At 42.0% G+C, this 27,260-nt stretch overlaps 1 protein-coding gene across 1 annotated transcript; it reads right to left on the bottom strand.

The window, feature by feature from the left end:
* Window positions 1–17,292: 17,292 nt before the first annotated feature.
* LOC121980644 (arginine decarboxylase-like) lies at window positions 17,293–20,053 on the bottom strand. The gene has a single exon (XM_042532767.1). The coding sequence runs from the start codon at window positions 19,674–19,676 to the stop codon at window positions 17,505–17,507; it is 2,172 nt and encodes a 723-aa protein (XP_042388701.1). The 5' UTR covers window positions 19,677–20,053; the 3' UTR covers window positions 17,293–17,504.
* Window positions 20,054–27,260: the final 7,207 nt, after the last annotated feature.

Genomic DNA, 27,260 nt, shown 5'->3' on the forward strand with positions numbered 1-27,260 from the left:
TGATGGGCCCTAAGGCTATAGGATTAAGTCTAATACGAATTAGACTCATTGAGTTAGACTCAAATAAATCCAATTATTGAATTATTGGATTGAGTTTAATCTAAATCAGATTCATTAGATTAGACTCAACCACTTAAGAAGGTTAATGCCCATTAATAGAGATTAATGGATCATTAATCAAAGGAAGACCAAAAGCCAAAACACCTTTGGTATTCTTGGATGAGTACAAAAGGATATATGATGATTTTCGTGAATGACACTTGGGTGCTCGTCTTCTCCTTTTTCTTGCTCCTTAGCCGAGCCCCCCTTTTGTTGGTTGGCTTAGGTGGTTCTTATTTGTTTGTGAATTTGTGAGATGGACAGAACATGTTCATGTGGATACCTAAGTGTTCTAGGGGATTTAGGGTCAGCAATATTTTTCTAGATAATTATCTCTATATACTTGGTATAATTGGTCATGATCCTGTCCGAGCGCTGAGTCGACGGACGCTGGGGACGTGACACGCTCCGCTGTCTCTGGCCGGCGATGAATGTCTCCGATGGACCTGCAAAGAAGCCGAGTCGAGAGGGGTTTCCCGACGACGGTCCTCCGACGCTCAAGTCAGGCAACGAGAAATGAGAGACGCAGCGTAACTGTGGCTACAGTGAGGATTGCGCATACCTTCGTCGACGCCTGGGGGTCCTTATATAGGACCCCGGGGAGGCGCAGGCACGCTTCTCAATGCGTGCACGCTTCCCCAAACATACCTTAACGAGCTCATGTCAGAAAAGTACCCCTGACGTCATTCCGCAATCGTCCGAGCATATCCCGGATGGGACGGTGGAAGCTTCCACCGTATGATGCGGCTCTACGCCTTACCCCTGCCACGCTCGGCGGCGGATGTCTCGAGATGATGTTATCCCATCTCCTTTGTCCTCTTGTGCCTCCTGTCTGTTCCAGGGCCGGCTCGGCAGGCATATCACTTCTGCCCCGGTTGTAGGTATCGGTCCGACCGGGAGGACTCGGTCGATGCTCGGATGAGATTGCGCTGCATGTCTTTGTTGCCTTGTGCCCGGCGAGCGGACAACCCGCTCGGCCTCATGGCCTTGAGCCCGACCCCTAGTCGGGTTGTCTTTCATTCGGCTCGAGGGATTCCCGGCTGGTTGGCCCTCTCAGTCCGGTCGGTCGGGTCTCAGGGTCGAATCTCTTGACCTTTGACCTCCACGTGTTGTTAACCTTTCGCCAATGAGGGTACCCCGTCCTTACCACCGGATCACATGCCTCTCCCTCAAGTCTAGTCGAAGGAGGCGCTAAGTCCGACTGACTGGACTGCCGGTCGGCCGGAGTGACACCGCTCTGCCACTTTCTAAAATGTTCCTCCTCACGGCCGCTCGGCCTCTTATTGCCGCTGGCTTTGCTATCGTGTCGATGGTCAACGCTGACGCCCTTCAGATCTCCTCGGAATTCGTGTAAATCCTCTCCATTAAGACTGAGCACGTGCGCTGCGCGCCATAATGGCACTCATTAAATGCGCCCCTATGGCATGGTGCCACGTGGCGCCTCCGCTGGCCTCATCGTACGGCTCCGCGATGTGTCCGAGGGGACATCAGCGGTTTGAAATGAACGGCCCAATGTGGGCCTCGGTTCCTGTGACTTGCATCCGACGGTCGAGGCCGATCGGGCCCGACCTTATAAAGCCTTCACCTCAGCACTCTTGCGCTTTATGTGTCCTGCATCTCTTCTCTTTTCCGTGCTCCATTCTCTCCCGACGATTCCCCGCCTCCTTCCTCCTCATCGGCTTCTCCTTCAGAAGGTCTGCCTTCTCTCCGTTTTCTGTTTTTGTTGTGTTGTTTTGTAGTCATCTTCCCTTCCATTCCCCTTTCTTCTTCCTTCTACTGCAGCCTTTCTTCGCCTTTTGCTCTTCCTCTTGCTTTTTTGCCTGCCCCGGCATCCCATTTCAGTCTTGCATACTTTCGGCCCTTGAGACCACACTTTAGGCCCCCGGTCTACCATGGCCTTGATCGCGCGATATGGCATCGAGACCTTGCTTGATGGTTATGATATTCCATCGCACTTTCACATTCACGACTGAGCTTTATTTTTTCCGTGACCAATTCGCCACTCGCCCCCTCTCCTCCACCTTCTCATTGGCGCTTGTAATTTCTTTTGTCTCACTCCGCTGCCTTAGTTCCCAACACTTTTGCCTTTTGTGTGGAGTGGTGGTGTTGTTCAAGATACATCCAGATCAAATTTTTTCCTATTATCTTATTTTATTGTGCTCCTAGCCGTTATCTGTACGGGTACCTATCTATTCCGCGGCCACCTAGTCAGTTTTGATAAACCCGTCGATAAACGGAAGGGTATTTCTCCATTTAGCAGCTCCCTGGCCCGGGCTCCTAGCAAATGGATGGCCGGAGCGACTTCTCCCGAGCTAAAAGATTTAAGACCCCTATCTTAGCTCGCAACATGCCGCCCTAAAGGCGTCGGAGACTCCTTGGTAAGAATTTCACTGCGTATGTACTTTTGAGTGCTAACTGATTTTCTTCTTTTTTTTGTGAATATCGTCATGGAGTCCGTGATGCGGCCTGCCAGGAGATGGAGCAATTGGGCATCACCGGTCGGCTCTCACGAGGGTGAGCGGGACAAGCGGAGGAGTCGGCGCCTGTGGCCTCCCGTAGAGGTGGGAGGCGCCACGTCAAGCGTGAACCCGGGAGGAAGGCTCCGATCACGAGCGCGACGACGGAGGCGCCCACGATCAACTACTTCCGCTATTCATGTGTCCGAGCGGACGGGATCCGATTCTCGTGGGAAAACCCCAATGGTGGAGGCATTATCCTCTAATCAGAATACGTCTCAACTGAACCCGCCTGCCAACCCTATCGAGGATGTGCCGGTCAGCACTCTTCCACCTGCCTCCCGCCGAGTCCAGCGCTCGGCCATTTTGTCCAAGTTCTCCGCCCCGGCCTCTGATCCCTCTGCGTCTGCTCACACGACTCCCAGCCGGAGCCGCACCATCAGGGTCACCCTGCACCTTCCCACCGAAGAGCTTTTGGCCGAGTCTAATCGGCCGACAGCGCCCGAGCATACGATCACCATGAAGGGGCCCCCAACAGCCAAATGCAGCAGGCCATTGGGGTAAGTGTGTTTTCTTCCGAAGTCCTTTACGTCGTCTTTGCGATCGGCTATTAATACTCCTATTCATGTCAGAGATGGGTGGAGGACATCGCTGTCGCCAACCGACTGGCCATGGCGGATGAAGAGTTGAAGAGGCTGAAGAGTTCGGGCGGCCCATCCTCCCAGGGCCCCTCATATGCCGAGCTACAGAAAGAGCTCAAGAGGACCAAAGATTTGTTGGAGGCCGAGCGAAAGAAGACGGACGACCAGGCCTATACGCTGCCCGAATTCGAAAAACAGGTCAAAACTTTTGACCGGAAAATAAGCCTGGCCACCGATCGGAAGAAGCAAGTTATCGCCGATCTGGATAAGAAAAATGTCGAGGCGCGGGCCCTGGAGCAACGAGTTAAGGAGTTGATGGAGCAGCTGGACGGCGAGAAGATGGGTCGCTCGGGGGGAGGCGACCAAACACAAGGACGAACTGAAGACCCTGCAGGAGGCTCTTGAAGCATATCCTGAGCTGCCTTCAAGGAGTATCAAGAGGCGGAGCCAGGCCGGGTCGCAACCCTGAGACTGCAGCACATCCGCTCGAACGAATTTTCTGAGAAAGTCTGCGAGCGGATGTATACTGCCTTTGAGTTGGTCATTGCCGCCACGACGGACTATCTGAAGTCCAAGGGTCAGCTTCCCGACTCCGCTGTCATCCCGGCTAAAGACTACGCGACGCTCCTTTCTTCTATCCCAAAGCATGTTTATAATTTCCTTGAATGAAGTGTTTCTTGTAATCACTCCGACCGGCTCTAATGGCCTGAATTTTAATGAAGATATGTCGTAATTTTGTTAGCTTACTCTTTTTTCGTTAAATCGCCAATACGTGTGTCTTCCGATCGAAGCGCGAACTACCGCCGTTCGCGTCCCCCACCTTTCCTTCTCGTTAATAGTCTCTCATCCTGCCTTCCTCGCTCTTAAAAGGAATTTTTCACGAAGTATTTTCTGTAACTAGGTCACTCCTTTTGTAACTTGACCTTTTGTAACTTGGCCAATCGGCCGCTCGGCTCACAGGCCGACCTTTTTATTATCTTCTTGTCGATCGACCTGGACGGAAGTACGTTATTATTTTCTTCTTGCCCCTAAGAACAAGGCTTGTCGATTGCTGGTGTTTACCATCGAACCAAAGCCTGCATGACTTGTCCCGTCCAGGCCGTTTATAATCACCGGTCTGACTCCAAGATTTAACGTCGCTGCTCGACGGTCTTCCGGCCGGAGGGTTTATAGTCGCCGGTTCGACTCTAAGATTTAACGTCGCTGCTCGACGGTCTTCCGGCCGGAGGGTTTATAGTCGCCGGTTTGACTCTAAGATTTAACGTCATTGCTTGACGGTCTTTAGGCCAGAGGGTTTATAGTCGCCGGTTCGACTCTAAGATTTAACGTAGTGGCCGGAGGATTTATAGTCGCCGGTTCAACTCTAAGATTTAACGTCGCTGCTCGACGGTCTTCCGGTCGAAGGGTTTATAGTCGTCGGTTTGACTCTAAGATTTAACGTCGCTGCTCGACGTTCTTCCAGCCGGAGGGTTTATAGTCACCGGTTCGACTCTAAGATTTAACGTCGCTACTCGACGGTCTTCCGGCCGGAGGGTTTATAGTCGCCGGTTCGACTCTAAGATTTAACGTCGCTGCTCGACGATCTTCCGGCCGGAGGGTTTATAGTCGCCGGTACGACTCTAAGATTTAATGTCGCTGCTCAACGGTGTTCCGACTAGAGGGTTTATAGTCGCCGGTTCGACTCTAAGATTTAACGTCGCTGCTCGACGGTCTTCCAGCATAACTCGGATAATATACGCCCGGCTTAACGGCACGGGGTCTTCACCATACCTTCATGTGGCTACCCGCTTGGCGCAATGCTCTTGCCTTTGATTTGTTCTTATAACTTTCATTCATGCAGCCAAAGGATACCGCCGAACGGAATATTCATGAAATATATTACATCGGCGCACCTCTCATCCGGCCCGATAGGGCTGGAGGTGGTTTGCACTCCATGGTCTCTCCAGCCGCCGTCCATCCTCATCCTGCCCAGGGAGCCTCCAACTTGCCTACGTCCCCGACCGGCTTCACTTTCTTCCAGACCAAGTCACCCACCTGGACTGCTCGGGGAATCACGCGGTGGTTGTAGTTCTGCTTCTCTCTCTGCCTGTAGGCCATCAGCCGGACGGACGCTTTGGCTCGTTCCTCGTCGATCAAGTCCAATTCTAGCTGCCTCCACTCGGAATTATCCTTGTCGTAGTTCTGGATCCGGACGGACTCTACGCCGACTTCGACTGGGACGACCGCTTCGCCTACATACACCAGGTGGAACGGTGTGACTCTCATTCCCTCCTTAGGGGTCGTGCAGATGGCCCATAGGACTCCCGGTAGCTCGTCCATCCAGCTTTCTCCCATGTGGTCGAGTCGAGCCCGAAGAATTCGGAGGATCTCCCGGTTGGCTACTTTGTCTTGACCGTTACTTTGGGGATACGCCACAGACGTGAAGTGCTGCTCATTGCCATATCCCTCGCACCATTCCTCGAGCTCCTTTCCGACGAACTGTCGCCCGTTGTCCAACACGAGCCGACGCGGAATGCCAAACCGACAGATGATGTGTTGCCAGATGAATTTCTTGACCATCTGCTCGGTTATCTTGGCCAATGGCTCAGCCTCCACCCACTTGGAGAAGTAATCGACTGCCACCAATAGGAACCTCCGTTGTCCGGTCGCCATAGGGAAAGGTCCTACGATGTCCATGCCCCACTGGTCGAACGGGCAGGACATTGTGGACGCTTTCATTTCCTCCGTCGGCTTATGAGAGAAACTGTGGTACTTCTGACAAGAAAGGCATGTTGCAACGGTCCGAGCGACGTCCTCGTGTAGAGTTGGCCAGAAGTATTCGGCCAGCAGGATCTTCCTAGCCAAAGACCGACCGCCTGGATGACCTCCGCAAGATCCTTGGTGTACCTCCTGGAGAATGTACTCGGCGTCTTCCGAACCGACACACTTCAGCAGAGGTTGGGAGAACACCTTTTTGTAAAGCTGATCTCCGATGAGCGTGAACCGGCCGGCTCTCCTCCTCAGTAGCTGGGCTTCATCCCGATCGGACGGCGTGACACCTGAGCGCAAAATCTCCATGATGGTTGTTCTCCAATCGCTCGGGAATGTGAGGCCTTCCATCCGGTCCACGTGCGCTACAAAGGATACTTGCTCGATTGGTTGTTGGATGACGACCGACGATATCGAGCTTGGCTAATTCATTCGGGGTATCTTCTGGACCACCACCTCGGTGAAGCTGGTCTTGAGTTTTTCAAAGGCCTCCGCGTACAGCCTGAGTCTTGCATTGTTTATCTCAAAGGCGCCCATGAGTTGTTGAGCGGATAGCTGGGAATCCGAGTGGATCACCACTCGACTGGCTCCAACATGTCGTGCGGCCTGCAGTCCGGCTATGAGGGTTTCGTACTCTGCCTCATTATTTATTGCCCGATAGTCTAGCCGGACGAATAAATGCATCCACTCTTCCTGAGGCGAAAGTAGCAGGATCTCAATTCTGCTTCCGAGCCGAGTGGGTGATCCATCCACATATACTTTCCATGTAGCTTCGGGCTCGGGCTTTTGTACCTCAGTCACGAAATCTACCAAGGGATGTGCCTTGATCGCCGAGCGGGGTTGGTATTGGATGTCGAATTTTCCTAGCTCCGTCGTCCACTTGATGAGCCGTTCGGATGCTTCAGGGTTTAGGAGTACCCTTCCCAATGAGTTGTTCGTCATCACAATAATAGTGTGTGCCAAAAAGTAAGGGCGCAACCTCCGAGCGGCAAGGACCAAGGCGAAGGCCAACTTCTCTAGACCGGTGTAGCGAGACTCAACATCCTTTAAGATATGGCTTAAGAAGTACACAGGCTGTTCTTCGCCGTTCGGCCTTACTACTGCCGAGCCCACAGCATGCTCAGTTGAAGATAAATAAATGCGGAGTGGCTCGCCTACGGCCGGTTTTGCCAACACGGGTAAGGAATTCAGGTAAGTCTTCAGTTCCTCGAATGCTCGATCGCACTCCTCATCCCATTGAAACTTGGTAGCTTTACGCAGAATCTTGAAGAACGGCAGGCTCCGGTCGGCGGTCTTAAAGATAAACCTTGACAGCGTGCAATGTCTTTATCTTGCTGGGATTCGCCTCTATGCCCCGCTCGGTCACGATGTAACCCAGGAAGCGCCCGCCTTTTGCTCCGAATAGGCACTTCTGAGGGTTAAGCTTGACTCCATATCTTCTTAATGTTTGGAAAGTCTCCTCCATATCCGCATAGAGATCTGCCGCCCGGAAGGACTTGATAAGTATGCCATCCACGTACACTTCCAAGTTGCGTCCGATCTGCTCCCTGAATACCTTGTTCATCAGACGCTGGTAGGTAGCTCCTGCATTCTTCAGCCTGAACGGCATTACATTGTAGCAGTAAGTGACGTTCGTCGTAAAAGTCTACCAGTTGATCGATCCGGGGCAGGGGGTAGAAGTCCTTCGGGCATGCCTTATTCAGGTCCCTGAAATCGATGCAGACTCTCCACTTGTTGCCCGGCTTGGAGACCAGTACCACATTTGCGAGCCAACTTGGGAATTGCACTTCCCTTATGTGGCCGACCTCCAGAAGCTTCTGTACCTCCGCCCGGATAATTACATTCCGCTCAGCGCTAAAGTCCCTCTTCCTTTACTTCACTGGCCGAGCGTCTGGCCGGACGTGAACGTCGCAGTTTCATTGGAGGCATTTGATCAGCTTTCCCTTCTGGTTCTCCTCCAGGTCGGATGCTATGAAGGTGGTGGCCTCCGGTCGGGAAGAGTCAATCTGCACTTCCTCCTTTTCTTCGTAAACCAAAGAAGGTGGTTTTTCAGTTATAGCATTTACCTCGACTCGCGACACTTTCCGAGCGGACTTGGCTTCGGTTTGGACCATCTCCACATAGCATCTTCGAGCTGCCAACTGGTCTCCCCGCACCTCCCCTACTTGATCTTCCACCGGGAACTTGATCTTCTGGCACGTTGAGAGCCGGTCGCCCCAAGATAACGTTGTACGCAGAAGGAGCATCAACCACGATGAAACTGGTGGTCCTTGTCCTTCTGAGCGGCTCCTCTCCCAACGAGATAGCCAGCCGAACTTGGCCGACCGACAAGACTTCATTCCCAGTGAACCCGTAGAGGGGGGTTGTCATTGGCAGTAGTTCAGCTCGGTCGATTTGTAGTTGGTCGAAGGCCTTCTTGAATATTATGTTGACCGAGCTGCCTGTGTCAATGAAAATGCGGTGAATAGTGTAGTTAGCTATTACCGCTCGAATGATCAGGGCGTCATCATGCGGGACTTCGACTCCCTCGAGATCCCTAGGCCCGAAGATGATCTCGGGTCCGCTCGCCCTCTCCTGGCTGCAGCCGACCGCATGTATCCTCAGCTGCCTTGCATGTGCCTTTCTGGCTCTATTGGAGTCTCCTCCGGTCGGGCCTCCGGCGATGATGTTAATCTCGCCTCGAGATGCGTTGCCCCTATTCTCCTCCTCTCAAGCGGACGGTCGAGGTCGTTCATGCGACGCCCGATGGTGGGCTCCGGGCTGCTGACGATGCTGCCGCTCGGGGGATCTTCTTTCTATTCTTTGAACGGGGTTGCGTTGACGATGTCGCCGGTCTGGTGAAGGTGATCGGCGGCGGTAGCTCTTTGGCGCAAGATGAGTGATGGGGGGGAGGCTCCGACAGTCGCGGGTGTTGTGAGTAGCTGACTGATGGAGTGAACAAAATATCGGGGTCCATACCTTCCCCTTGGGCTTGGGCCGATCGGCCGAGACTTGCTGGATGGCGGGGCTGGTGACTGACGGGCTGCTTCCGCTCGGCGGAGGCTAGTTGGTCCGTCAGACTTCCTTTCTTCTCGCCGCCTGGGCTTCCTCCACATTGATGTACTCGTTGGCCTTATGCAACATATGGTCGTAGTCCCGGGGCAGCTTCCGGATGAGCGAGCAGAAGAAATCATCATCCACGAGCCCTTGCGTGAACGCGTTCATCATTGTTTCCGAGGTGACCGTTGGAATGTCCATGGCCACCTAGTTGAAGCGTTGGATGTAAGCTCGGAGCGACTCCCTCGTGCCTTGCTTGATAGCGAACAGATTGACGCTGATTTTCTGGTGGCGCCTGCTGCTCGCAAAACTCGTGATAGATCCGTCCGGCAGTCTCCGAAACCACCAATGCGTCAATCCCGAAAAGGTGGTGAGGAACACTCGGCACTTCACACCATCTGTGTATTGATGCAGAGTGGTTGTGTTGTCGAACTTACCCAGATGGCCGTCTGGGTCGGTTGTCCCGTTGTATTCTCCGATTGTCGGGGGCACATAATGCTTCGGCAGTGGATCACGCAGGATGGCCTCTGAGATCTGCCGGTTGATCCGCTCGGGTGACGCGTCCACTCGGGGCGCTTTTCCTTTTCTGACGTCTCGGACGGGTGCTTCGTCCGATGAAGATCCTTTGTCTTGATTAGCTTGTGCGACCTCCGAGGGCGTCTGGAACAGAGCCCGAAGAAACGGTATCGGGGCGGGTGGCGCCCCCACCTGGGTGCCGGTCGGCCCCTTATTTTTCCCCCATATTGAGAGATGCTCCGGCCGCTCAGCGCTGAGTCGACAGACGCTGGGACGTGACACTCTCCGCTGCTCCGACTGGTGGCGTAGATCTCCGATGGACTGCAAAGAAGCCGAGTCGGGAGGGGTTTCCCGGCGAGCCTCCAACGCTCAAGTCGACAACGGAAATGAGAGAGCAGCGTAACTGTGGCTATAGTGAGGATTGCGCATACCTTCGTCGACATCTGGGGGCTTTCTCGATGCGTGCACACTTCCCCAAACATACCTTAACGAGCTCATGTCAGAAAAGTACCCCTAACGTCATTCCGCAATCGTCCGAGCATATCCCGGATGTGACGGTGGAAGCTTCCACCGTATGATCCTGTGTACGGCTCGGTCGCCAACTCTGCTGCCTGTCGGTTGCGTCTCCTATATGTTCCAGGGTTGAGCGGTTCGGCCGCTCGGCAGACATATCACTTCTGCTCCGGTTGTAGGTATCGGTCCGACTGGGAGGACTCCCGGTCGTATGCTCGGATGAGATTGTGCCTGCCTGTCTTTGTTGCCTTGTGCCCCGACCAAACGGACAGCCCGCTCGGCCTTGAAACCTTTTTACCTTGAGCATCGGAAACCCGACCCCTAGTCGGGTTGTCTTTCATTCGGCTCGAGGGATTCCCGGCCGGTCGGCCCTCTCAGTCCAGTAGGTCGGGTCTCAGGATCGAATCTCTTGACCTTTGACTTCCACGTGTCGTTGACCTTCCGCCAACGAGGGTTCTCCGTCCTAACCACCGGATCAGGTCATTTATTAAACAACTAGTCTAAAAGATAATTAATTTTAGATTTAGGTGTATTAAAATAATTTGTTCCTAATTTAATAGCTTAAATTTTGTATTAATTGAGTGAGTTAATTTATTGGCACTCTTAGTAATAATATTTATTTCATTTTTTATTTTAAGTAGGATTAATTAAGTTTGTAATCAATATTAATTCGAAGTTGAATAAATTAGTAGATTAATTAATCTATTAAATTTTTTTTAAAAAAAATAAGATTAGGAATTGAGTAAATTAAATAAATTGTTAATTTAAAATTGTTAAATCACATTTAAGTAAAATAGACTTAGAATTAATTTTAATTTTAATTTAACTTTAAGTTTGGGTTTAGTTTAAGTTTAACTTAATTAAAATTTTAAAGTTTAATTTTAATTTTAAATTTAAGTTTAAATTTTAAGTTTAAAGTTTAATTTTTAACTTAATATAAGTTTTAAGTTTAACCTAATTTAACTAGTTTAATTTAGTTTAGTAAATTTTGAATTTAATTTAATCAGTATTAATTTAATTTAATTTTTAGTTGAGTTGATTTTAAATTCACTTTTTAATTTTAGTTTTAGTTTCGATTAAGTTTGTTAAAAGTAATTTTAAAAAAAAATTTAAGTTAACTAAAGAAAATTTTTAAAATACTTTTTAGGTTAAGTCTTAACATAATTTTTAAGTTAAAAAGATTTAAAATAATTTTAAGTTTAAAAATATTTAAAATAATTTTTAGTTTAAAAAAAATTAAGATACTTTTTATTTTTAAAATAATTTTTTAGGTTAAATTAATTTCTAGAATAATTTTTAAGTTAAATTAATTTTTAAAATAATTTTTAAGTTAAATTAATTTTAAAAATAATTTTTAAGTTAAAATATTTTATAAAAATAATTTCTAAGTTAAATTAATTTTTAAGTTAAAATACTTTCTTAAAATAATTTTTAAGTTTAATTAATTTTTAAAATAATTTTTAAGTTAAATTAATTTTTTAAAATAATTTTTAAGTTAAATTAATTTTTAAAGAATTTTCAAAATAATTTTTTAAAGAATTTTTAAAATATTTTTTAAAGAGTTTTTAAAAGAATTTTAAAAATATTTTTAAAGAGTTTTTAAAATATTTGTTTTTAAAAGAATTTTTAAAATAATTTTAAAAGTGTTTTTAAAAGAATTTTTAAAGAATATTTAAAATATTTTTTAAATAATTTTTAAAATAATTTTTTGTTAAAGAATTTTTTAAAATAATTTTTAAAGAAATTTTCAAAATAATTTTTAAAGAAATTTTCAAAATAATTTTTTAAAAAATTTTCAAAATAATTTTTTAAAAAAATTTCAAAATAATTTTTTAAAAAAATTTCAAAATAATTTTTTAAAAAATTTTAAAATAATTTTTCAAAATAATTTTTTAAAGAATTTTTTAAAATATTTTTTAAAGAATTTTTCAAAATATTTTTAAATAAATTTTTAAAGAATTTTTGAAAATAATTTTTTAAAGAATTTGTAAAATAATTTTTAAAGAAGTTTTAGAATATTTTTTAAAGAGTTTTTAAAATAATTTTTAAAGAACTTTTAAAATAACTTTTAAATAGTTTTTAAAATAATTTTTTAAATAATTTTTAAAATAAATTTTTTAAAGAGTTTTTAAAATATTTTTTTTAAAGAGTTTGTAAAATTATTTTTTTTAAAGTAAGTAATTTTTTATAGAGTTTTTTAAAATAATTTTTTAAAGAACTTTTAAAATATTTTTTTACAAATTTTAAAATAATTTTTTAATGATTTTTTAAATTATTTTTAATTTTAAAAAAAAATAAGAGAATTTTAAAAAGATTTTTAAATTTTATTTTATTTTATTATTTTATTTTATTTAATTCAATTTAATTTAATTATTAAATTATTTAATTTAATTATTTAATTCAATTTAATTTAATTTTATTTTATTTAATAATTTAATTTTATTTAATTGAATTCTTAGTCATTTCACCCGAATTACGTTTTCAATCAGGAAATCCTATAATTTTGTGAGATGAATTAGGTTCAGTTTTATGATTTGGTTTAACTTTGTGTTGGATTCAGGTTTGGTTTTGAGCTCAACAAATAGGCATGCTTTGGATAGACTTCTGGCTATGGTGTGTCACTTGGACTTCATTAGAGTAACCATGTCTTCGAGGTTTTTCAAATAATCCTATCCACTGAACTTAATAAAAAATCTTAATCTAACTGGTTAAGATCCGTAAAGGGTAGTTTCGGTTAGTTCCACTAAGCCAAATGCACCAGATCGAAGCCATATCTTCCTAGACATGCATAGACAGAGTTTCTCTAACGTACTATCATCCAAAACTTCACCAGTACCGTAGGTCAAGTTAAACTATTGTCCCTTTAAACTAGTCCTAATTACCCTACCGGGTAAGTTGATTTTGGTTATCCTGTCGAGTAGGTTTGTTTTGGAGGTGCCAGCTATTGTGGAGTCTCCCCCTGAATTATTGATCTCATTTAGGTTTTAGTTTTGGTTAAGATTTATTATTTAATTTGTAAATTTAAATTTAAGTTTTTAATTTTGAATTAATTGAATTGGTCAAATTGTCCTTCTTTGAAAGAGTGTATTTAATGTTTAAGTTTTTATTAATTTTTAATTTTGAATTAATTAAATTATTTGAATTATATCTCTTTAAAAGTTTATTTTTTAACCTTTTATTAATTGTTAATTTTGAATTTTCTAGACTATCTTTTAACATGTTATCTTTAACATTTAAGTTTGTTAAATTTAATTTTGATTTTGTCAAAGTGTTTGATTTTATCCTTATATTTTCTTTGTCTTTTAAGTTGATATGTTTAGTGGAATTTATTAGATTAATCTTATCATTAAAATTTAATTTTTTTTATTAATTAAATTATCTTGGGTTTGGATAGGATTTTCTTGATTGATATTGTCTAAATTATTAAATAATTTATTAAGAAATTTATTAATTTTATCTAGATCAATATTGACCTTGTCATCTTTATCATTTGAATTTTCAGATTTGTTTAGGTTTAAATTTGAATTTTTAGGTTTATTAATTATTTTCATATTTCTTGTATTTTCTGAATTAATTTGATTTGTTTTATCAGAAAATATCCTAGGGGTATTTTTGCAAGTATTGTCAACTACACTATTGTCACATATATTTTCAGAAATATCCAAATTAACATGCATATTTTTTAAGCTACTATTAGCAGGGGTATTTTGATAAATATTACTAACCTTGAGTGCAACCCCTAATTCAGTAGGTTTTTCGTTGGATCTAACTCGAGTCCGGATTCAATTTTGACTTGATCGTCTAACTCCAACAACTTCTCGTGAAGCTTGGTCAGACAGGTCCAAAACTCGTGGGCATCCTTGACTTTTCCTATCTTGCAATTAACTTTGTTAGGTAATAAATCTGAAACTAACTTTATTCCCTTTTGGTTTGCTTCCGAGTTTTGTGTTGATCTTCTCAGTGCCAAGCTACTATCAAAGTTGTTCATGGAGATGAAGCTTTCCATCTGCATCCTCCACAACTTGAATTCATGTCTCTCGTACATCTCATATGGAGGTGGTTCGTGGATGCTCCGTTCTTCTAGAAGAGACATTGATCTTGCACACAAGGAAACAAACAAAAAGAATCTCAAGACTTGATCTTGGATTAGTAATGCTGAAGAAACAATATAATATTTCACTAATTAAAAATAATAAAATATTAATAAAAATATAAAAAATATTATTTCAAATTTGGGAAAATGTGATATTTTACTAATATTGACTAATGGTGAAAAGATGAAAAATGAAGTTTTCAAAAATGATTTTGGAGGGAAAAAATGAAAGGCGTAAATAATTTTTAAAATCAAACGATATCTATTTTACTTTTAAAAAGGACCCCCCTTGCTTAATTGGTGGTTGCACCAATTCAGAGCAGTACCCGCTCTGATACCACTTGTTGGATCGTAAATTCGATAGAGGGGGGGGGGGTGAATATCGATTAAAAAAAATTCTCGAGTAAGCAGTGGAATAATAAATGCGAAAAGAATAACACAAGTAGTTTTACTTGATTCGGAGCCTATGTCGACTCCTACTCCAAGGCCCGCACGCAAGGGTGCTTTCGATGGGTAATCCACTAGCAGTTCGAAATAATTGTTTACAATTTAAAGTATAAGAATGCTAATAGAAAAAGACAATACTGACAAAAGGAAAGAAAAAAGAGCAGCGCATTGTCAGAGTGTCTTCGCAACGTCGCAGGAGCACATAGGAGTAGATCTTTCGTTGTTGTGTCTTGACTCCAGCCTTTACCCTCCTTATATAGGAGGTTCGGGGCGCCTGGATCCTTTCGGACGCCCTGAATAAGACGTAGTCGATCCAATCACGAAGCTCCACGTGTTGACGCACGAAATGGATAAAGTTTGCTTCTGGGCACCCGGATCCATTCCGGGCGCCTAGACCTTGTTTTCCAGCAGCTTCATTCCTGCAAGAAAACGTTAGTTCGGAGGCAAATACAAGATATATATCCTGCAAAACAGAGTATTAGCACAGTTTAAAATCAAACAGAATATTAATTAGATCCCGTCTTCTCGAGACCGGAATCTAGTCACGATCTCGACTTAGATATCCGAAATGGATCTAAGTCGGATCGACGCCTAATGTTCCGGGAACGCGTCCTCACAGTCACTCTCCTCCAGTGACTTATCTTCACTTACCTGCCAGACGTCCGGTCATCCTTTCGACCCGTCCGGATTTCGTGTCAGCTACCTGGTCAGCCCGTCGACCTAGCTAAGTTTCCCTGCAACACTGAGTTAGCACAGAATTAACAGAATTCAAGTATAACCTAGGGTTACCTCCTAGGGTTGTCTACCTTCACTCACTAGGACTTCCATTGTCTGGCTTCACTCACTAGGACTTCCTCTACCTAGCTTCACTCACCGGGATTTCCACCACCTAGCTTCACTTACTAGGGCTCGACTTCACTCACTGGGCCTTCCACCACCTAGCTTCACTCACTAGGGCTCGCCTTCACTCACCGAGACTTTCACTTTGCCTAGCCTTTGGTTAGGACTTACCTTTGCTAGTCATCTAGTTCTGACTAGACTTCTCTCTGCCAAACATCAAGTCATGTTTGGGTCAACCCTTGGTCATATTGTCAAACATTGAAACCCTAGAGGTCAATTGCACCAACATGTCTAACATGATTAATCATGTCAAACTAAGCATAATTATATTTTTGAACATGGTTAATCATGTAAGTAATATCAATATGGTTAATCATGCAAGTAATATCAATATGATAATTATATTAATATTCTAAATCTATACTTATATTTTCGAACAATGCAAACATAATTATATTTTTGCTCGATTATTGCCGGACGCGACCAAGCAGTGCCGATTGCAGCAGGGCACTGGTCGGCTGTTGATTGACCGCGACCGACACTACTCGACTGCTAATCGCAATCTGGCAGTGTCGGTCGCAGCCTGGTAGTGTCGGCCGCGGCCTGTCAGTGCCGACCGTGGCCTATCAGTGCCGACCATGGCCTGGCAATGCGCAATGCTGGCCACTGTCTAACAGTGCTGGCCAAGGCTTGGTAGTGCCTGTCGGGCGTGACCTAGCAGTGCTTGGCCACCGCAAGAGGAGGAGACCAAGGGGGAGGAGGAGAAGCCGAAGCAGTAGGAAATCGTTGGAGAAGCCGGAGGAGGAGAAACACGAGCAAAGTTCGCATAGGGAAGATCGGTCGTAGGCAAGCCCTAATATCCCAAATATAGTTACGGATTTTTAATCTGTCGCTAATAACGATGGGTAATTAAATTATTCAACGATTCAGTTTACAGACAAAAGATTAGATCCGCATACATAGAAATATAGCAACAAAATATTTAATTATCCGTTGTTATTAGCATTTGAAAAAATTAACATTCGAGTGACATGATGAATCTAAAAAACTAGCATTCTAGCGACAAACAATTGGGAGTATCAATTCGAGTGAATTGAATCAGTTCGGATCTGATCAAAATATAAATATTATAAAAAAGAAAATCTCAATTCAAATATGAACACAACTCAAAAACTCTAATTTTGAATCCGAATAATTTGACCAACATGAATAACCCGACCTATCCAATTAAAAAAGATTTTTTTTTATATTATTTTTCCTATAAATTTTTAATTTTATTTTAATATTTCATTATTATTGTATTAAGCCTCTTAATTTTTAAAATAAAATTTAATTTAACCCTAAAAAATCTTTAAACCCTAAATTTAAATCAATCCAAGTCAACATGAATTCAATCTGATCCTACTATAATTTAAAAAATCTCAATTCGAAATCAACCCCAATTCGAAAACCTACCATCCTAATTGGATATTTTCGGATGGGATTATTTTTGAATCCACAAATTGAGCACACAAATTATGCTGAAAAAAGAATATAATATTAAATAGCAATGTAAGGCTGAGAGACGGAGGCCAAACCCGCCATCATCTCGATCCGACAAAGCGGCGTTAGGGGCACATGGCACATGGGAGCGGCAAAACGTATGATCTTATTGCCCTCTTTGTTAACTTTCACATGGTGGCCCACACTCAGCCCATGTTTCAATAATGTGAATTGGAAAAAGTCATGGATGATGAATATGATGATGCCCTACTCCACTGTTCAGATATCGTCTCGGCCCCCGAACTCAATTCAATTTGTTCTTGTGTTGTCAATTTAAAAATCAGAGATTCCGGCCGCGGCGCGTTAAAGATATTCGAAGGGAATATTCAACCAACCATCACAGAAATGTTTGTTTGGCGGATACAATTAAAAGTGGCTTCCCTTCCTTGAAAAAAAAAAACAGAAAAAGTAGGCAACAGAAGGACGCGACCTGCCCCAGGCGGTAAGACGACATCACCACCCTTGGCCTACGAAATTCAAAGCTTGCGTTTTTGTAACCGACTAAGGATATGGTTACCGAACGCATCGTAACGCGAAACACTCCGACGGACGAAAGGTAAAGCAAACAGGGATTCAGACGCTCAAGCAACGCATGAACTCCCAATCTTCGTCTTCCTCTTCCTCCCTGCTTCCGCCGCTGGCCTCCGAGTCGCTGGTCATGGCGTCCGTGCCCTCGCCGTCGCTGCTGGAACCTGGTGCTTGGGCGGCGGTGCTGTAGTCCAGGTACGGCATCGAATGGAAGGCGTGGGCGAGGGCGTCGAACATGAGAGCATCCCCGGACCCGGCGGCGCACTCCTCAGCGCGGTGTTTGAGGGCGTCGAACATCATCTCCGGCTCATGCTGCATTGCCCGCAGGACGTCGGCGCACGACGGGCCGGGCACCGCTAGCGTCACCGCGAAGCAGTGCGGCCCGTCGGCGTGCGACACCCGCACGACGCTGGGACCCCCGAACAGGTTGTGCAGCCCGCCGAGCGCCTCCTGGTAAGCCCCGCCCAGAAACATCCCCAGGTAGTACCCACCCCCAGCACCGGGGACTCCGCAGAGCTCGTGTAGCAGGAGGCTCGACTGACCGCCGATGAACCTGTCCACCTTGCCGTCGCTGTCACATGTCAGGTCCGAGAGAATACCTTTGACGTCCGGCCGCTGGTCGAGATGGTGAATTGGGATGATAGGGAACAGCTGACCGATAGCCCAGAAATCGGGCATAGAGGTGAACAGAGAGAGATTGACATGGTATGTCTTCACCGGATCGGCCGCCCCTATTTCCTTCGCCACGAGGTCGCACAAGGCATCAACAGCCGCAAGGTGCTCCAGCCCCAGAATGCCCTCCTTGAATTGGTCGACGCACCTCCGCTTCAATTGGTCGGCATAAAGAGCGCAGGTCTCGTACTCGCAACGGAACGCAGCAGCCATCAAGTTGTGGTACTCCGAACGTGCATCGTCTGCGAGCTCATCGAGAAAGTAGGCCAGATTAGGGGCCATGGACGACAATGGCTGAGATTTGCCGGTGCTGGATGAGATCGCTTCGAAGATAAGGACCGAGTGGTGTGACACGAGAGCCCGGCCGCTCTCGCTGCAGATGATGGGATGGCGTACTTGCTTCCTGTCGCAAGCGAACTTCACGGCCCGCACCACAGCGCCGGCGTATTCGTCGAGGCTGTAACTAACGGACATATCCGATCCGCTTGAGTGAGAACCGTCGTAATCAATGCCCAGGCCACCGCCAATGTCAATCACCCGCATAGAAGCCCCAAGCCTTGCGAGCTCACAGTATATTTGGGCGGCCTCGCCGACACCGTCGGAAAGAAGTGCCGTTGACGGAATCTGCGAGCCGATATGGAAGTGCAGGAGTTGAAGACAATCGAGCATCGCAAGTCGCTGAAGCTTGTGCGCAACAGAGAGGATTTGTGCAGTGGTCAGACCGAACTTGCCCTTTTCACCTGAGGTAGATCCAAAATGGCCGGAATGTTTGGTTCTGAGCTTTGCCCGGAGGCCAATCACCGGCCGGACACCGAGCCTCTGGCTAGTTTCCACCACCAAGTCGAGCTCTTCCTCTTGTTCCAGGACGATCACTGTGTTGAGATCCATGCTTCGAGCAATTAGGGCAAGTGCTATGTACTCCTCGTCTTTGTACCCGTTGCAGATGAGGAAAGCCTCAGGGCTTCCCTTGGAGAGGCAGTTCATGGCCAGGAGGAGCTCTGCTTTTGACCCGGCCTCGAGGCCGAACCCAAAAGGCGACCCGAATTCGACGATGTCCTCCACGATGTACCGATCCTGGTTGCACTTCACCGGGTAGACCCCTTGGTAGCGAGAGCTGTAGCCATTAGATTGGATGGCGAACTCGAAGGCGGAGTGGAGGGACTCGAGTCGGTGCTTGAGGACATCAGGAAAGCGGACGAGAAGCGGGAGGCGGAGGCCTAGCCCGCCGGAGAACTTGGGATCGGAAGCCTTCCTCACCACCTTCATCAGATCGATCTCCTGGTGGGGGAGAGTCGCAGTGCCGTAAGGCCGGACGGCTATATCGCCGGCAGAGTTGATGCAGAAGTACGGCACGCCCCAACCATCGATGCGGTAGAGCGCGGCGGAGAGATCAGTGGACCATGGGACGGGACGGTCGGAGACTGCGGCGCCCGCCGTCATCGGAGTGCCGCCAGGGAATGTCCCTGGCGCGGGAAGAGCGCCGTCCCACGCTACGCTGTAGCCAGGAGGCGGAACTGCAGCGTCTACGCAGGCGAGGGCTGACATCCCTTCCCGATCGCGATGAAAATGAATAAAAAAACGTTACCCTTTAGATCTCGATGTCAAGATGGGGGCTTTAAAAGCCGCCGAGGCCGGAGCCCCGGCCACCCCCTCAAGCGAAGCAGGAAAGTTCTTAGATGGAGAAGGGAAGCCCGAGCGCGCTAACAGAGGACCGCGCAATCCCCACGCCGGCCGCTCAGAAGAAGGCGGGGACGAAGAGATCGCCGAAAGACGTTATAAAACTACGCCGATCGACCTCCGGAGAAGCAGACAGAGGCGATCTCAAGGAGGAATGGCGGAGGCGAACGGAACCCTAGCGGGAAAAGCGTAGGAAGCGTTATAAACAGCGAGAGGCAAAGAGAGAGCAACGGAAATTGGCGAGCGTTGGAAGCGAGAGAGGAGGGTCTTATATAGTAAAGTCGGGCAACATATACCGGCACCGTTTTATTCGATTTTATCGGATCTGAACCTACCCGCGACCGGTCTCCGCGTGGCCGCTGCGGGTCCCACAACGATCCCTCACCGGTTAGGCCAATCAGCGACGGAGCGGAGTCATCTCGACCGCTCTCTAGAAGCGCGGTGGGTATTTTTTACGGGTGAGGCTCGGAGTGGGACTAGCCGAGGGCTTTGATTGCGCCACGTCGCGAATTTACGACATCATCTTTGCCATAATTGACGCGTCCTTCACGTGGAGTAAAAGCAGCCGATAGGATGGAAACTCCCTCAGCACGTGTCGAATTGCAGTTGGCTCAATGACTGGGGACTAGCTCCGCCTGAGCACTTTCTGTGCAAGGTACAGATTTGGGTAGTTGTGAATATACCCGCATTTGAAAAAATTATCTTATTTATCATCAAAATCCAAGAAAATATTTAAATATTGAAAGATAAAACGGGTGCCTAAAGGCTAGACCAATAGATAGCTGTGGGAGCCCACAAGTCAAGCACATGTGATTGTCTATATGATTTTAAATAATAAAATAATAATCTTTTTTAATTTAATTATTTTAAATAAAAATGGCAAAAATTAATTGGATATCTTATTTTCATTTATTACCATATGAACCTGTCTTCCAAAAATATTCTCATTACCAGAACAATAAAATCGTTAGAATATCATATTAAGTAGTATTTTATCCCTATAGTTTAAAAATATCATTTAAACTTCTTTACTAAAGTAAAATGTGAAAAAAAATTAAAACATAATTATATCCTTAGTTTTTTAAAGTTTTTTTTATAGTTTTATGAGGAAAAAATTATATTAAATTGATTGAATATTTAATTATAATGAAATAAAATAAATTAGTTTAAAATATATATTTTCATCGTCCCGGTTGCCCAGCCTTTGAATACAATGTATATTAATTATTTTTTTTCACTTCTCCCTAAATTTAAAATTTTATATCCGCCTCTATTCACGATTATATAAGGTTCCGTGAAAATATGTAAAAGTATAATTTTCTTTCCTTACGCGAAAGTGAATTTTCTTCATCTTCTTCAAGCTCTTGTGTTTTTCTTATGCATGCACGTGAGTATCATATCTCAGTTCATCACACTGACTTGACGGTCAACGAGGATAACACTAACAATGTCAACCCCTAGCTAGCAAGATTTACTTTGCAGGACACTGAGAGCAGACACATCGACAAACTAATATCAACCATAGATCCGGGTGAGTGACAAAGGGCATTATCACTTGATCCTTCTATTTTTTTTTTTTTTTTTTTTTTTTGTACTTTTATGTATATTTTTCTCTTTGTATATACCATCAATCCAACTAATCAATAATTAAAAAATTAATCTACTGATATATATAATTATTTTCCACATCAATTTAATATTTATTTCCTCTTAATATTATAAAAAAATATAAATAGAAGGATATAATTATCTTTTACACAAGAAAGGAAGGTTAAGTATTATTTTTTAAATACAAGAGGTAAAATACTACGGGATAGAGAATAGAAGAGGATTAAAAGTATTTTTTTTCCTTATAATAATTACGAGTTGTTACTGATATGATAGTGATAAACAAATAAGAATATAAATTGTATTTTAGATTTATCTGATATATAAATTAAAAGAAAAATTATCTATCTTCCAGATTAGTTGGTAAAATCTTATACTTATTATAATATAATATTGAGATTAGTTAGTAAATTTTATAGTTATTATAATTAATATAATATTGATTTGACGAGTGATAGAAATATTTATATTGTTCATATTATAATTTTTATTATGAATTATAAATACTATAATATAATGTTATTAGTTTTTTTTTAATCCAGTTATTCAAATTTTATAGACCCAACTAAGCGCTTGCGTCAATTCACTAAGTAGTTGATCTCGAATCATGATAATATTATTAGCTTTTTTAACCATTAATCTCAAAATGAATGATTCAATATTATATTCTATCGACTAAATAAATTAGAAAGTATTCATGATTACCGATTCAAAGCGGCCAAACTTCCTAAGTTTATCATTCCACAAGAAATTATCTTATAGCACACTGCAATTGGGATTTAAATCATAAATATTTGATTAACTGGCTATTTGACTATTGACTATTGACTATTGTATCAAAGTCTTGAGACTTGATAATATTATTAGTTATAGTAAAACAATGATTGTATTCATCCTAGGTATTTCTTATTGTCTATTCTTATAATTTATAAGACTAATCTTTTGGCCCATAAAAAAAATAGATCAGGGGATGGTCTAAAAAAATAGATCGGGATGGTCCACTCTCAATTTCAGTCGGATCGTAGTTGTAATTTAACCGTAATTAGTTGTGATCCCTCTCTAGATTCATCGTGAACACTTGTCCACTTTTGACGACGTCCGACCGCTCATTTCGATCTAAATTATAAATTAATGGGACAATAAATTTTAAAAAATCATAGTTAATTATTATCATATTATAATTATGATCTAACTATAATTAAAAATAAATCATCTCCTAATTTTTTTTTATAGATAAAAAGATCTGTCCTATAATTTATAGCGTATTATTAAATTATTTATTTTATAAAATGAGACGAATATTATTTTAATGGTAGATGGAAATGGAATCTCCCGGGGTCGTTTTGATTTTTGCCTTATATAGGAAAACCATGGGGGTGGGTGCACTTGTGGAAGAGAGAGGAGGAAGGAGGGTGAAATGGTTCCAGGGGCGGTGGCTACTGGAGTAGGGGTAGGTGAGCCACCAATGTCTCAATAACACAATCAATAGTAAACAAAGAAATCAAGATTGGATTTCCCTTGGTGGGGCCGGAGTTTTTCGCCCCTTGGATCCGACGGATTCAAATGTGGAAAATCCACGTGTAGATTCTAGGGTTTCTTCTTGTTATTTATCATCGTCTATGACGTCCAAAAATCTGACCCGTAGCATTCAAATCATAGGACTACAAGATTCAGTCAATCATGAAGCAAAAAAATTAAGTTTAATTAGGTTTGTATGTATGTGTTAGTTATTTAGAGAGGTTAACCATGACACTAACACTAAATAGATTATCATTTATCCTTTAGGAAGCAACCGTAGAGTTGTGCAAATATAGAATTGTGTTGTTGGTACGAAAAGAAAATAGTTATTGTTTGTTGATACGAATAATGATTCCCCCGCCCCACCCCACTACAATTTAATAAGTTGAGACCATGTGGTTGGGCTCCACGTTAGATCCACTTTCTTATCGACTTGGTTTAGACCCATCATACCAGTGGCATTCGACTAATCATGTAAAAGAGGCAACGCCGGAAATAGTAGAGGTTTCTGTTTTCTCTATCTAAAGCTCTAATGCTGAAGTTAAACTTAGGCATTGTGCCAACTCTTAGGTAATGGTATAATGGTTAGGTTTATTAATAGACTGATCCTATTTAAAAATCATGGAGATGGAAAGTTAGAGATATGACTACTGCGTTGATTGGATATAGATCGTGCTCCGATTTGTAAGCACAAGAGACGTCAATGCCGAACCAGGGAAGGGGTCTTCAGCGTTGATCCTCTGACGCTCAAGTCAATCACCGACATGAAGAAGAAGACGAAACAACAATAGCATAAGTATAAATAGTGAATAATGCATACCTCCGTCGGTGTACGGACCGACCCCCTTTATATAATGTTCTGATGGCGATGTGCACGTTTTTCGATATGTGAGCACGTTCCCCGATTGATCGTGGACACATTACCCAATTGGTCATGGACACGTTCTCTAATTAGTCCTGGACACGTGATTATGGACACATTCTCCAATTGGTCGTAGGCACACCCCCAATTTGTCGTCGTACTACCTATCTATTGACCATGCTCTGTGTCGACGGTACTATCTCCAAAAGGATATCCTGAGATATGTCAATGATCCTACTGATCGACCGAGCGAGATAGCCGCTCGCCCTAGTACTCCTCCGCTCAGCCGGACTCGGTTACTCTTCCATGCGACGATGAGTCTCGATAGTATGTTCTCGCCTGACCAGAATAATGCTTCGGTCATCTCAACGCTCCTTTGTCCTGTGACGAACTTCTGATGATCTTGGCTGCACGGGTGCTTTGCTTGGGTCATCCCTTTACTAGTCGGGAAAAACATGCCCAATCGGCGCATGATGTAGAGCTCTGTTCGGATATCCTTTGATGGGTCTGTTAACCCTCTTGTGTTGACTTCCTTGATTTTAACTTCTACGTTCTCATTTGACCCATATTTAACGAGCCTCTTTTATCATCTCATAATAGATAATTAAGAATTTAAGATTTAAATTTTAATTACAGTATATTATAAGTGACTTTTTTTATATTTATCTTGATAACTAATCGGAAAAAAATAACTCCAGTTCACTCTAACCCGTGTTAAGTTATACATGGTCATCTATGTCATTAGAATTGAGACCATCGCCCACCGGGGGAGATTTTCTATGCATTATTTGTAACGAATTTGTAACTGAATTTAAAGTGATTGCGTATTACTTCCTCTTATGCTTATTTACATAGACTGACTAATTTAGGGTGGTAACTTACATAGACTAATTTGTACTCTTTAGTTGTGTTGATTTTTTTTAAGTTAGCATTGTATATTTAATCTTTTGAGCTAACTAATTTTGAAGATGATTCATTTGATTCTATAGAATTTTTTTTATCAGTCATCAGAATAAATTTAAAAATACTCATAATGGATGAGCCAACTACCCAATATCTTAAAATTATCATCCCACCAAAAAGGCATAGCCAAGTGGGGACAAGGGGTAAGACCCCCTTTTCTGAATTTTTTTTAAGAAAAAGAATATTATGCATCGCCGCCACTTTGATCAGCTGATTACCATTATTCATCGTCAAAAAATTGAAATTAACTACATATTTGATTTGGAGTTGATTTGGTCAAGTTATAACTTAACAAAGTTTAAGATATTAGGGTATTTTTGAAGAAACATTCTTTTTTTCTCCCTGCACATGTTGCATCCCTGTCGTGTCTTTGCACATCCTTTTTTTTTTTTCCCCTTTCTTTACTTCTTTATTTCCTTCTTCTCCTTCTCTTCTCTAATGAAAGTAAATTTGCAGTTTCTTCGTCTCCTATTCTCAAGCACAATAGCTTTCTTCTCTTTCCATTTTTCTTCTCTAATAAGCAAGAAATGCAACATCAGTTACAACCCTTTTCCAACAACAAAAGCAGCCCCTCGACCATCGCATCTTCTTCCTTTTCTCATATTTCTAGGATTTTATTAACACCGCAATAATAGTCTATTTTATGTTGCTCTCTTTGTGTCGTTGTCGAGCTCACCAAGACTATAGTCGAGATTGTTAACGAAGAAGGTAAAACACTCCTCTTTTGTTTCTTCTTCTCTATTTTTTTTTTTAAAAGCAACTATCAACCACCAAAGGAGTAAGTTGTTCCTTTCTCTTTTTTTTTTTTTTTTTTTTCATTTAATTTTATTTTATTAAGTTGTTTGTTAAGATGATTATGTCGTAATAGAAACTGTTAAACATTAGAAACGGAGGAAAATGAAAAATTTCAACTTATCTACGGACAGTGAGGACAACCTAGGAAAATATCCTATAATACATTATAATTAGAAATTAAATCATAGATATTTGTGATACTACATGAGCGCTCTGCCATACGTGAGAGTTGAATCTTTTAGTTGTCACATTAAAGTTTAAATATTTTTAATCAAACTAATAAAAAATGTTTTACTATACGTGTTTTATATATAGTAATTTAAAAAAAGTTAAATTATTGTAGTAGTTATGGAATAATGTTTTATAAATTATTGTGTTAGAATAAAAATATTTTTAGGAAAAAAAAGATAATCGACTATTACTTTAACATTTTTTTTAAAATTATAATACCATATATATATATAATTTTTAATTTTTTTATATAGATATTTAATTATTACGATCCAATTAATCCATAAATTATTTAGTCCTATAAAAATTTTCTATTAATTATTAATAAAATTATATAGATAATGCATGAAGCATGACAAACAGTCTAGCTTAACAAAAATTTCAAACTACCTAGATATAATGGGTTAGGGATAAGATATTAACCTTCGATTATACTTTCTCCTTGCCTTGTATTAAAATTCAAAATAAGGTATGACCATAATTTATGTGGCTCACGAAGTCCCTAATTTTTGGGGTTTCCTTTCCACATCAATTGAATTCCACGTGCATTTATTTTCTTTAGTTATGGTGCATGGACCATCTTATTTATTCTCCCTAGTTGTAGCCACGGCTTACCCAATGAATTTCTCGTGATGGTTCAAATCTATTGTCAAGAAATGTGAAAATTGTCCATCTCTAAAATTAGTCGGATCCTAATATATAAATAAACATATATTTATATAAAGTACATTATTCATGGTTCAATCAAAAAGGCCAAGATGCTAGCTTGTTCAATCAAATAATTATGATTTTAATTGAAGTAAAATTTTATTAAGTTTAATCAAAATATAAGCATAAGAGTGGATTTTATACACTACCGATCCTCACTTTCCGTGAAATCATAATCATAATATATTCATATATAAATTTCAAACTAAATTTTTTAAAATTAAACCATCGATGACTTGTATAAAATGAAAAGGTAAAAATATTTTTTTATAATATATATTTTTCATCCTAAAATACTCTTATTTATTTAGTAGTTACAATCATAATTATTATAATATAGAACAAAATCACTTTAATTCAATCAAAATTATTACACATACAACATTATTATATCAAAATGTTTTTTACCAACTTAATTAAAATTAAATTGAAATCACTTTAATTAAATTTAAAAATTTTTGATTGAATTGATAAAAAATAATTTGATATCATGATATTTTATATATAATAATTTTGATAAATTTGAGTAAGTTCACTTTAACAGTTATAACAATTATAATTTAAAGTAGTTATGAATAAAAAATATATTTAAGTGTTATCTGAATATTTTTTAAAAAGCTACTCTCTCTTGATAAAAATAATTATAAAAGATACTCTTTCAATTTTTATCTTAAAAACAAATCAAGTCACGTTTAACATGCCAATTTTAATGGTGAAAACATAACCAACAACAATTCGACTAGATTCATTATATAATATATTTTTTT

The sequence above is a fragment of the Zingiber officinale genome, chromosome 5A, assembly GCF_018446385.1.
Source record: "Zingiber officinale cultivar Zhangliang chromosome 5A, Zo_v1.1, whole genome shotgun sequence".
Taxonomy (NCBI): domain Eukaryota; kingdom Viridiplantae; phylum Streptophyta; class Magnoliopsida; order Zingiberales; family Zingiberaceae; genus Zingiber; species Zingiber officinale.

What these genes read in the sequence shown, in the direction of transcription:
- LOC121980644 (XM_042532767.1), bottom strand. Translation starts at nt 19,676, where the DNA reads ATGTCAGCCCTCGCCTGCGTAGACGCTGCAGTTCCGCCTCCTGGCTAC.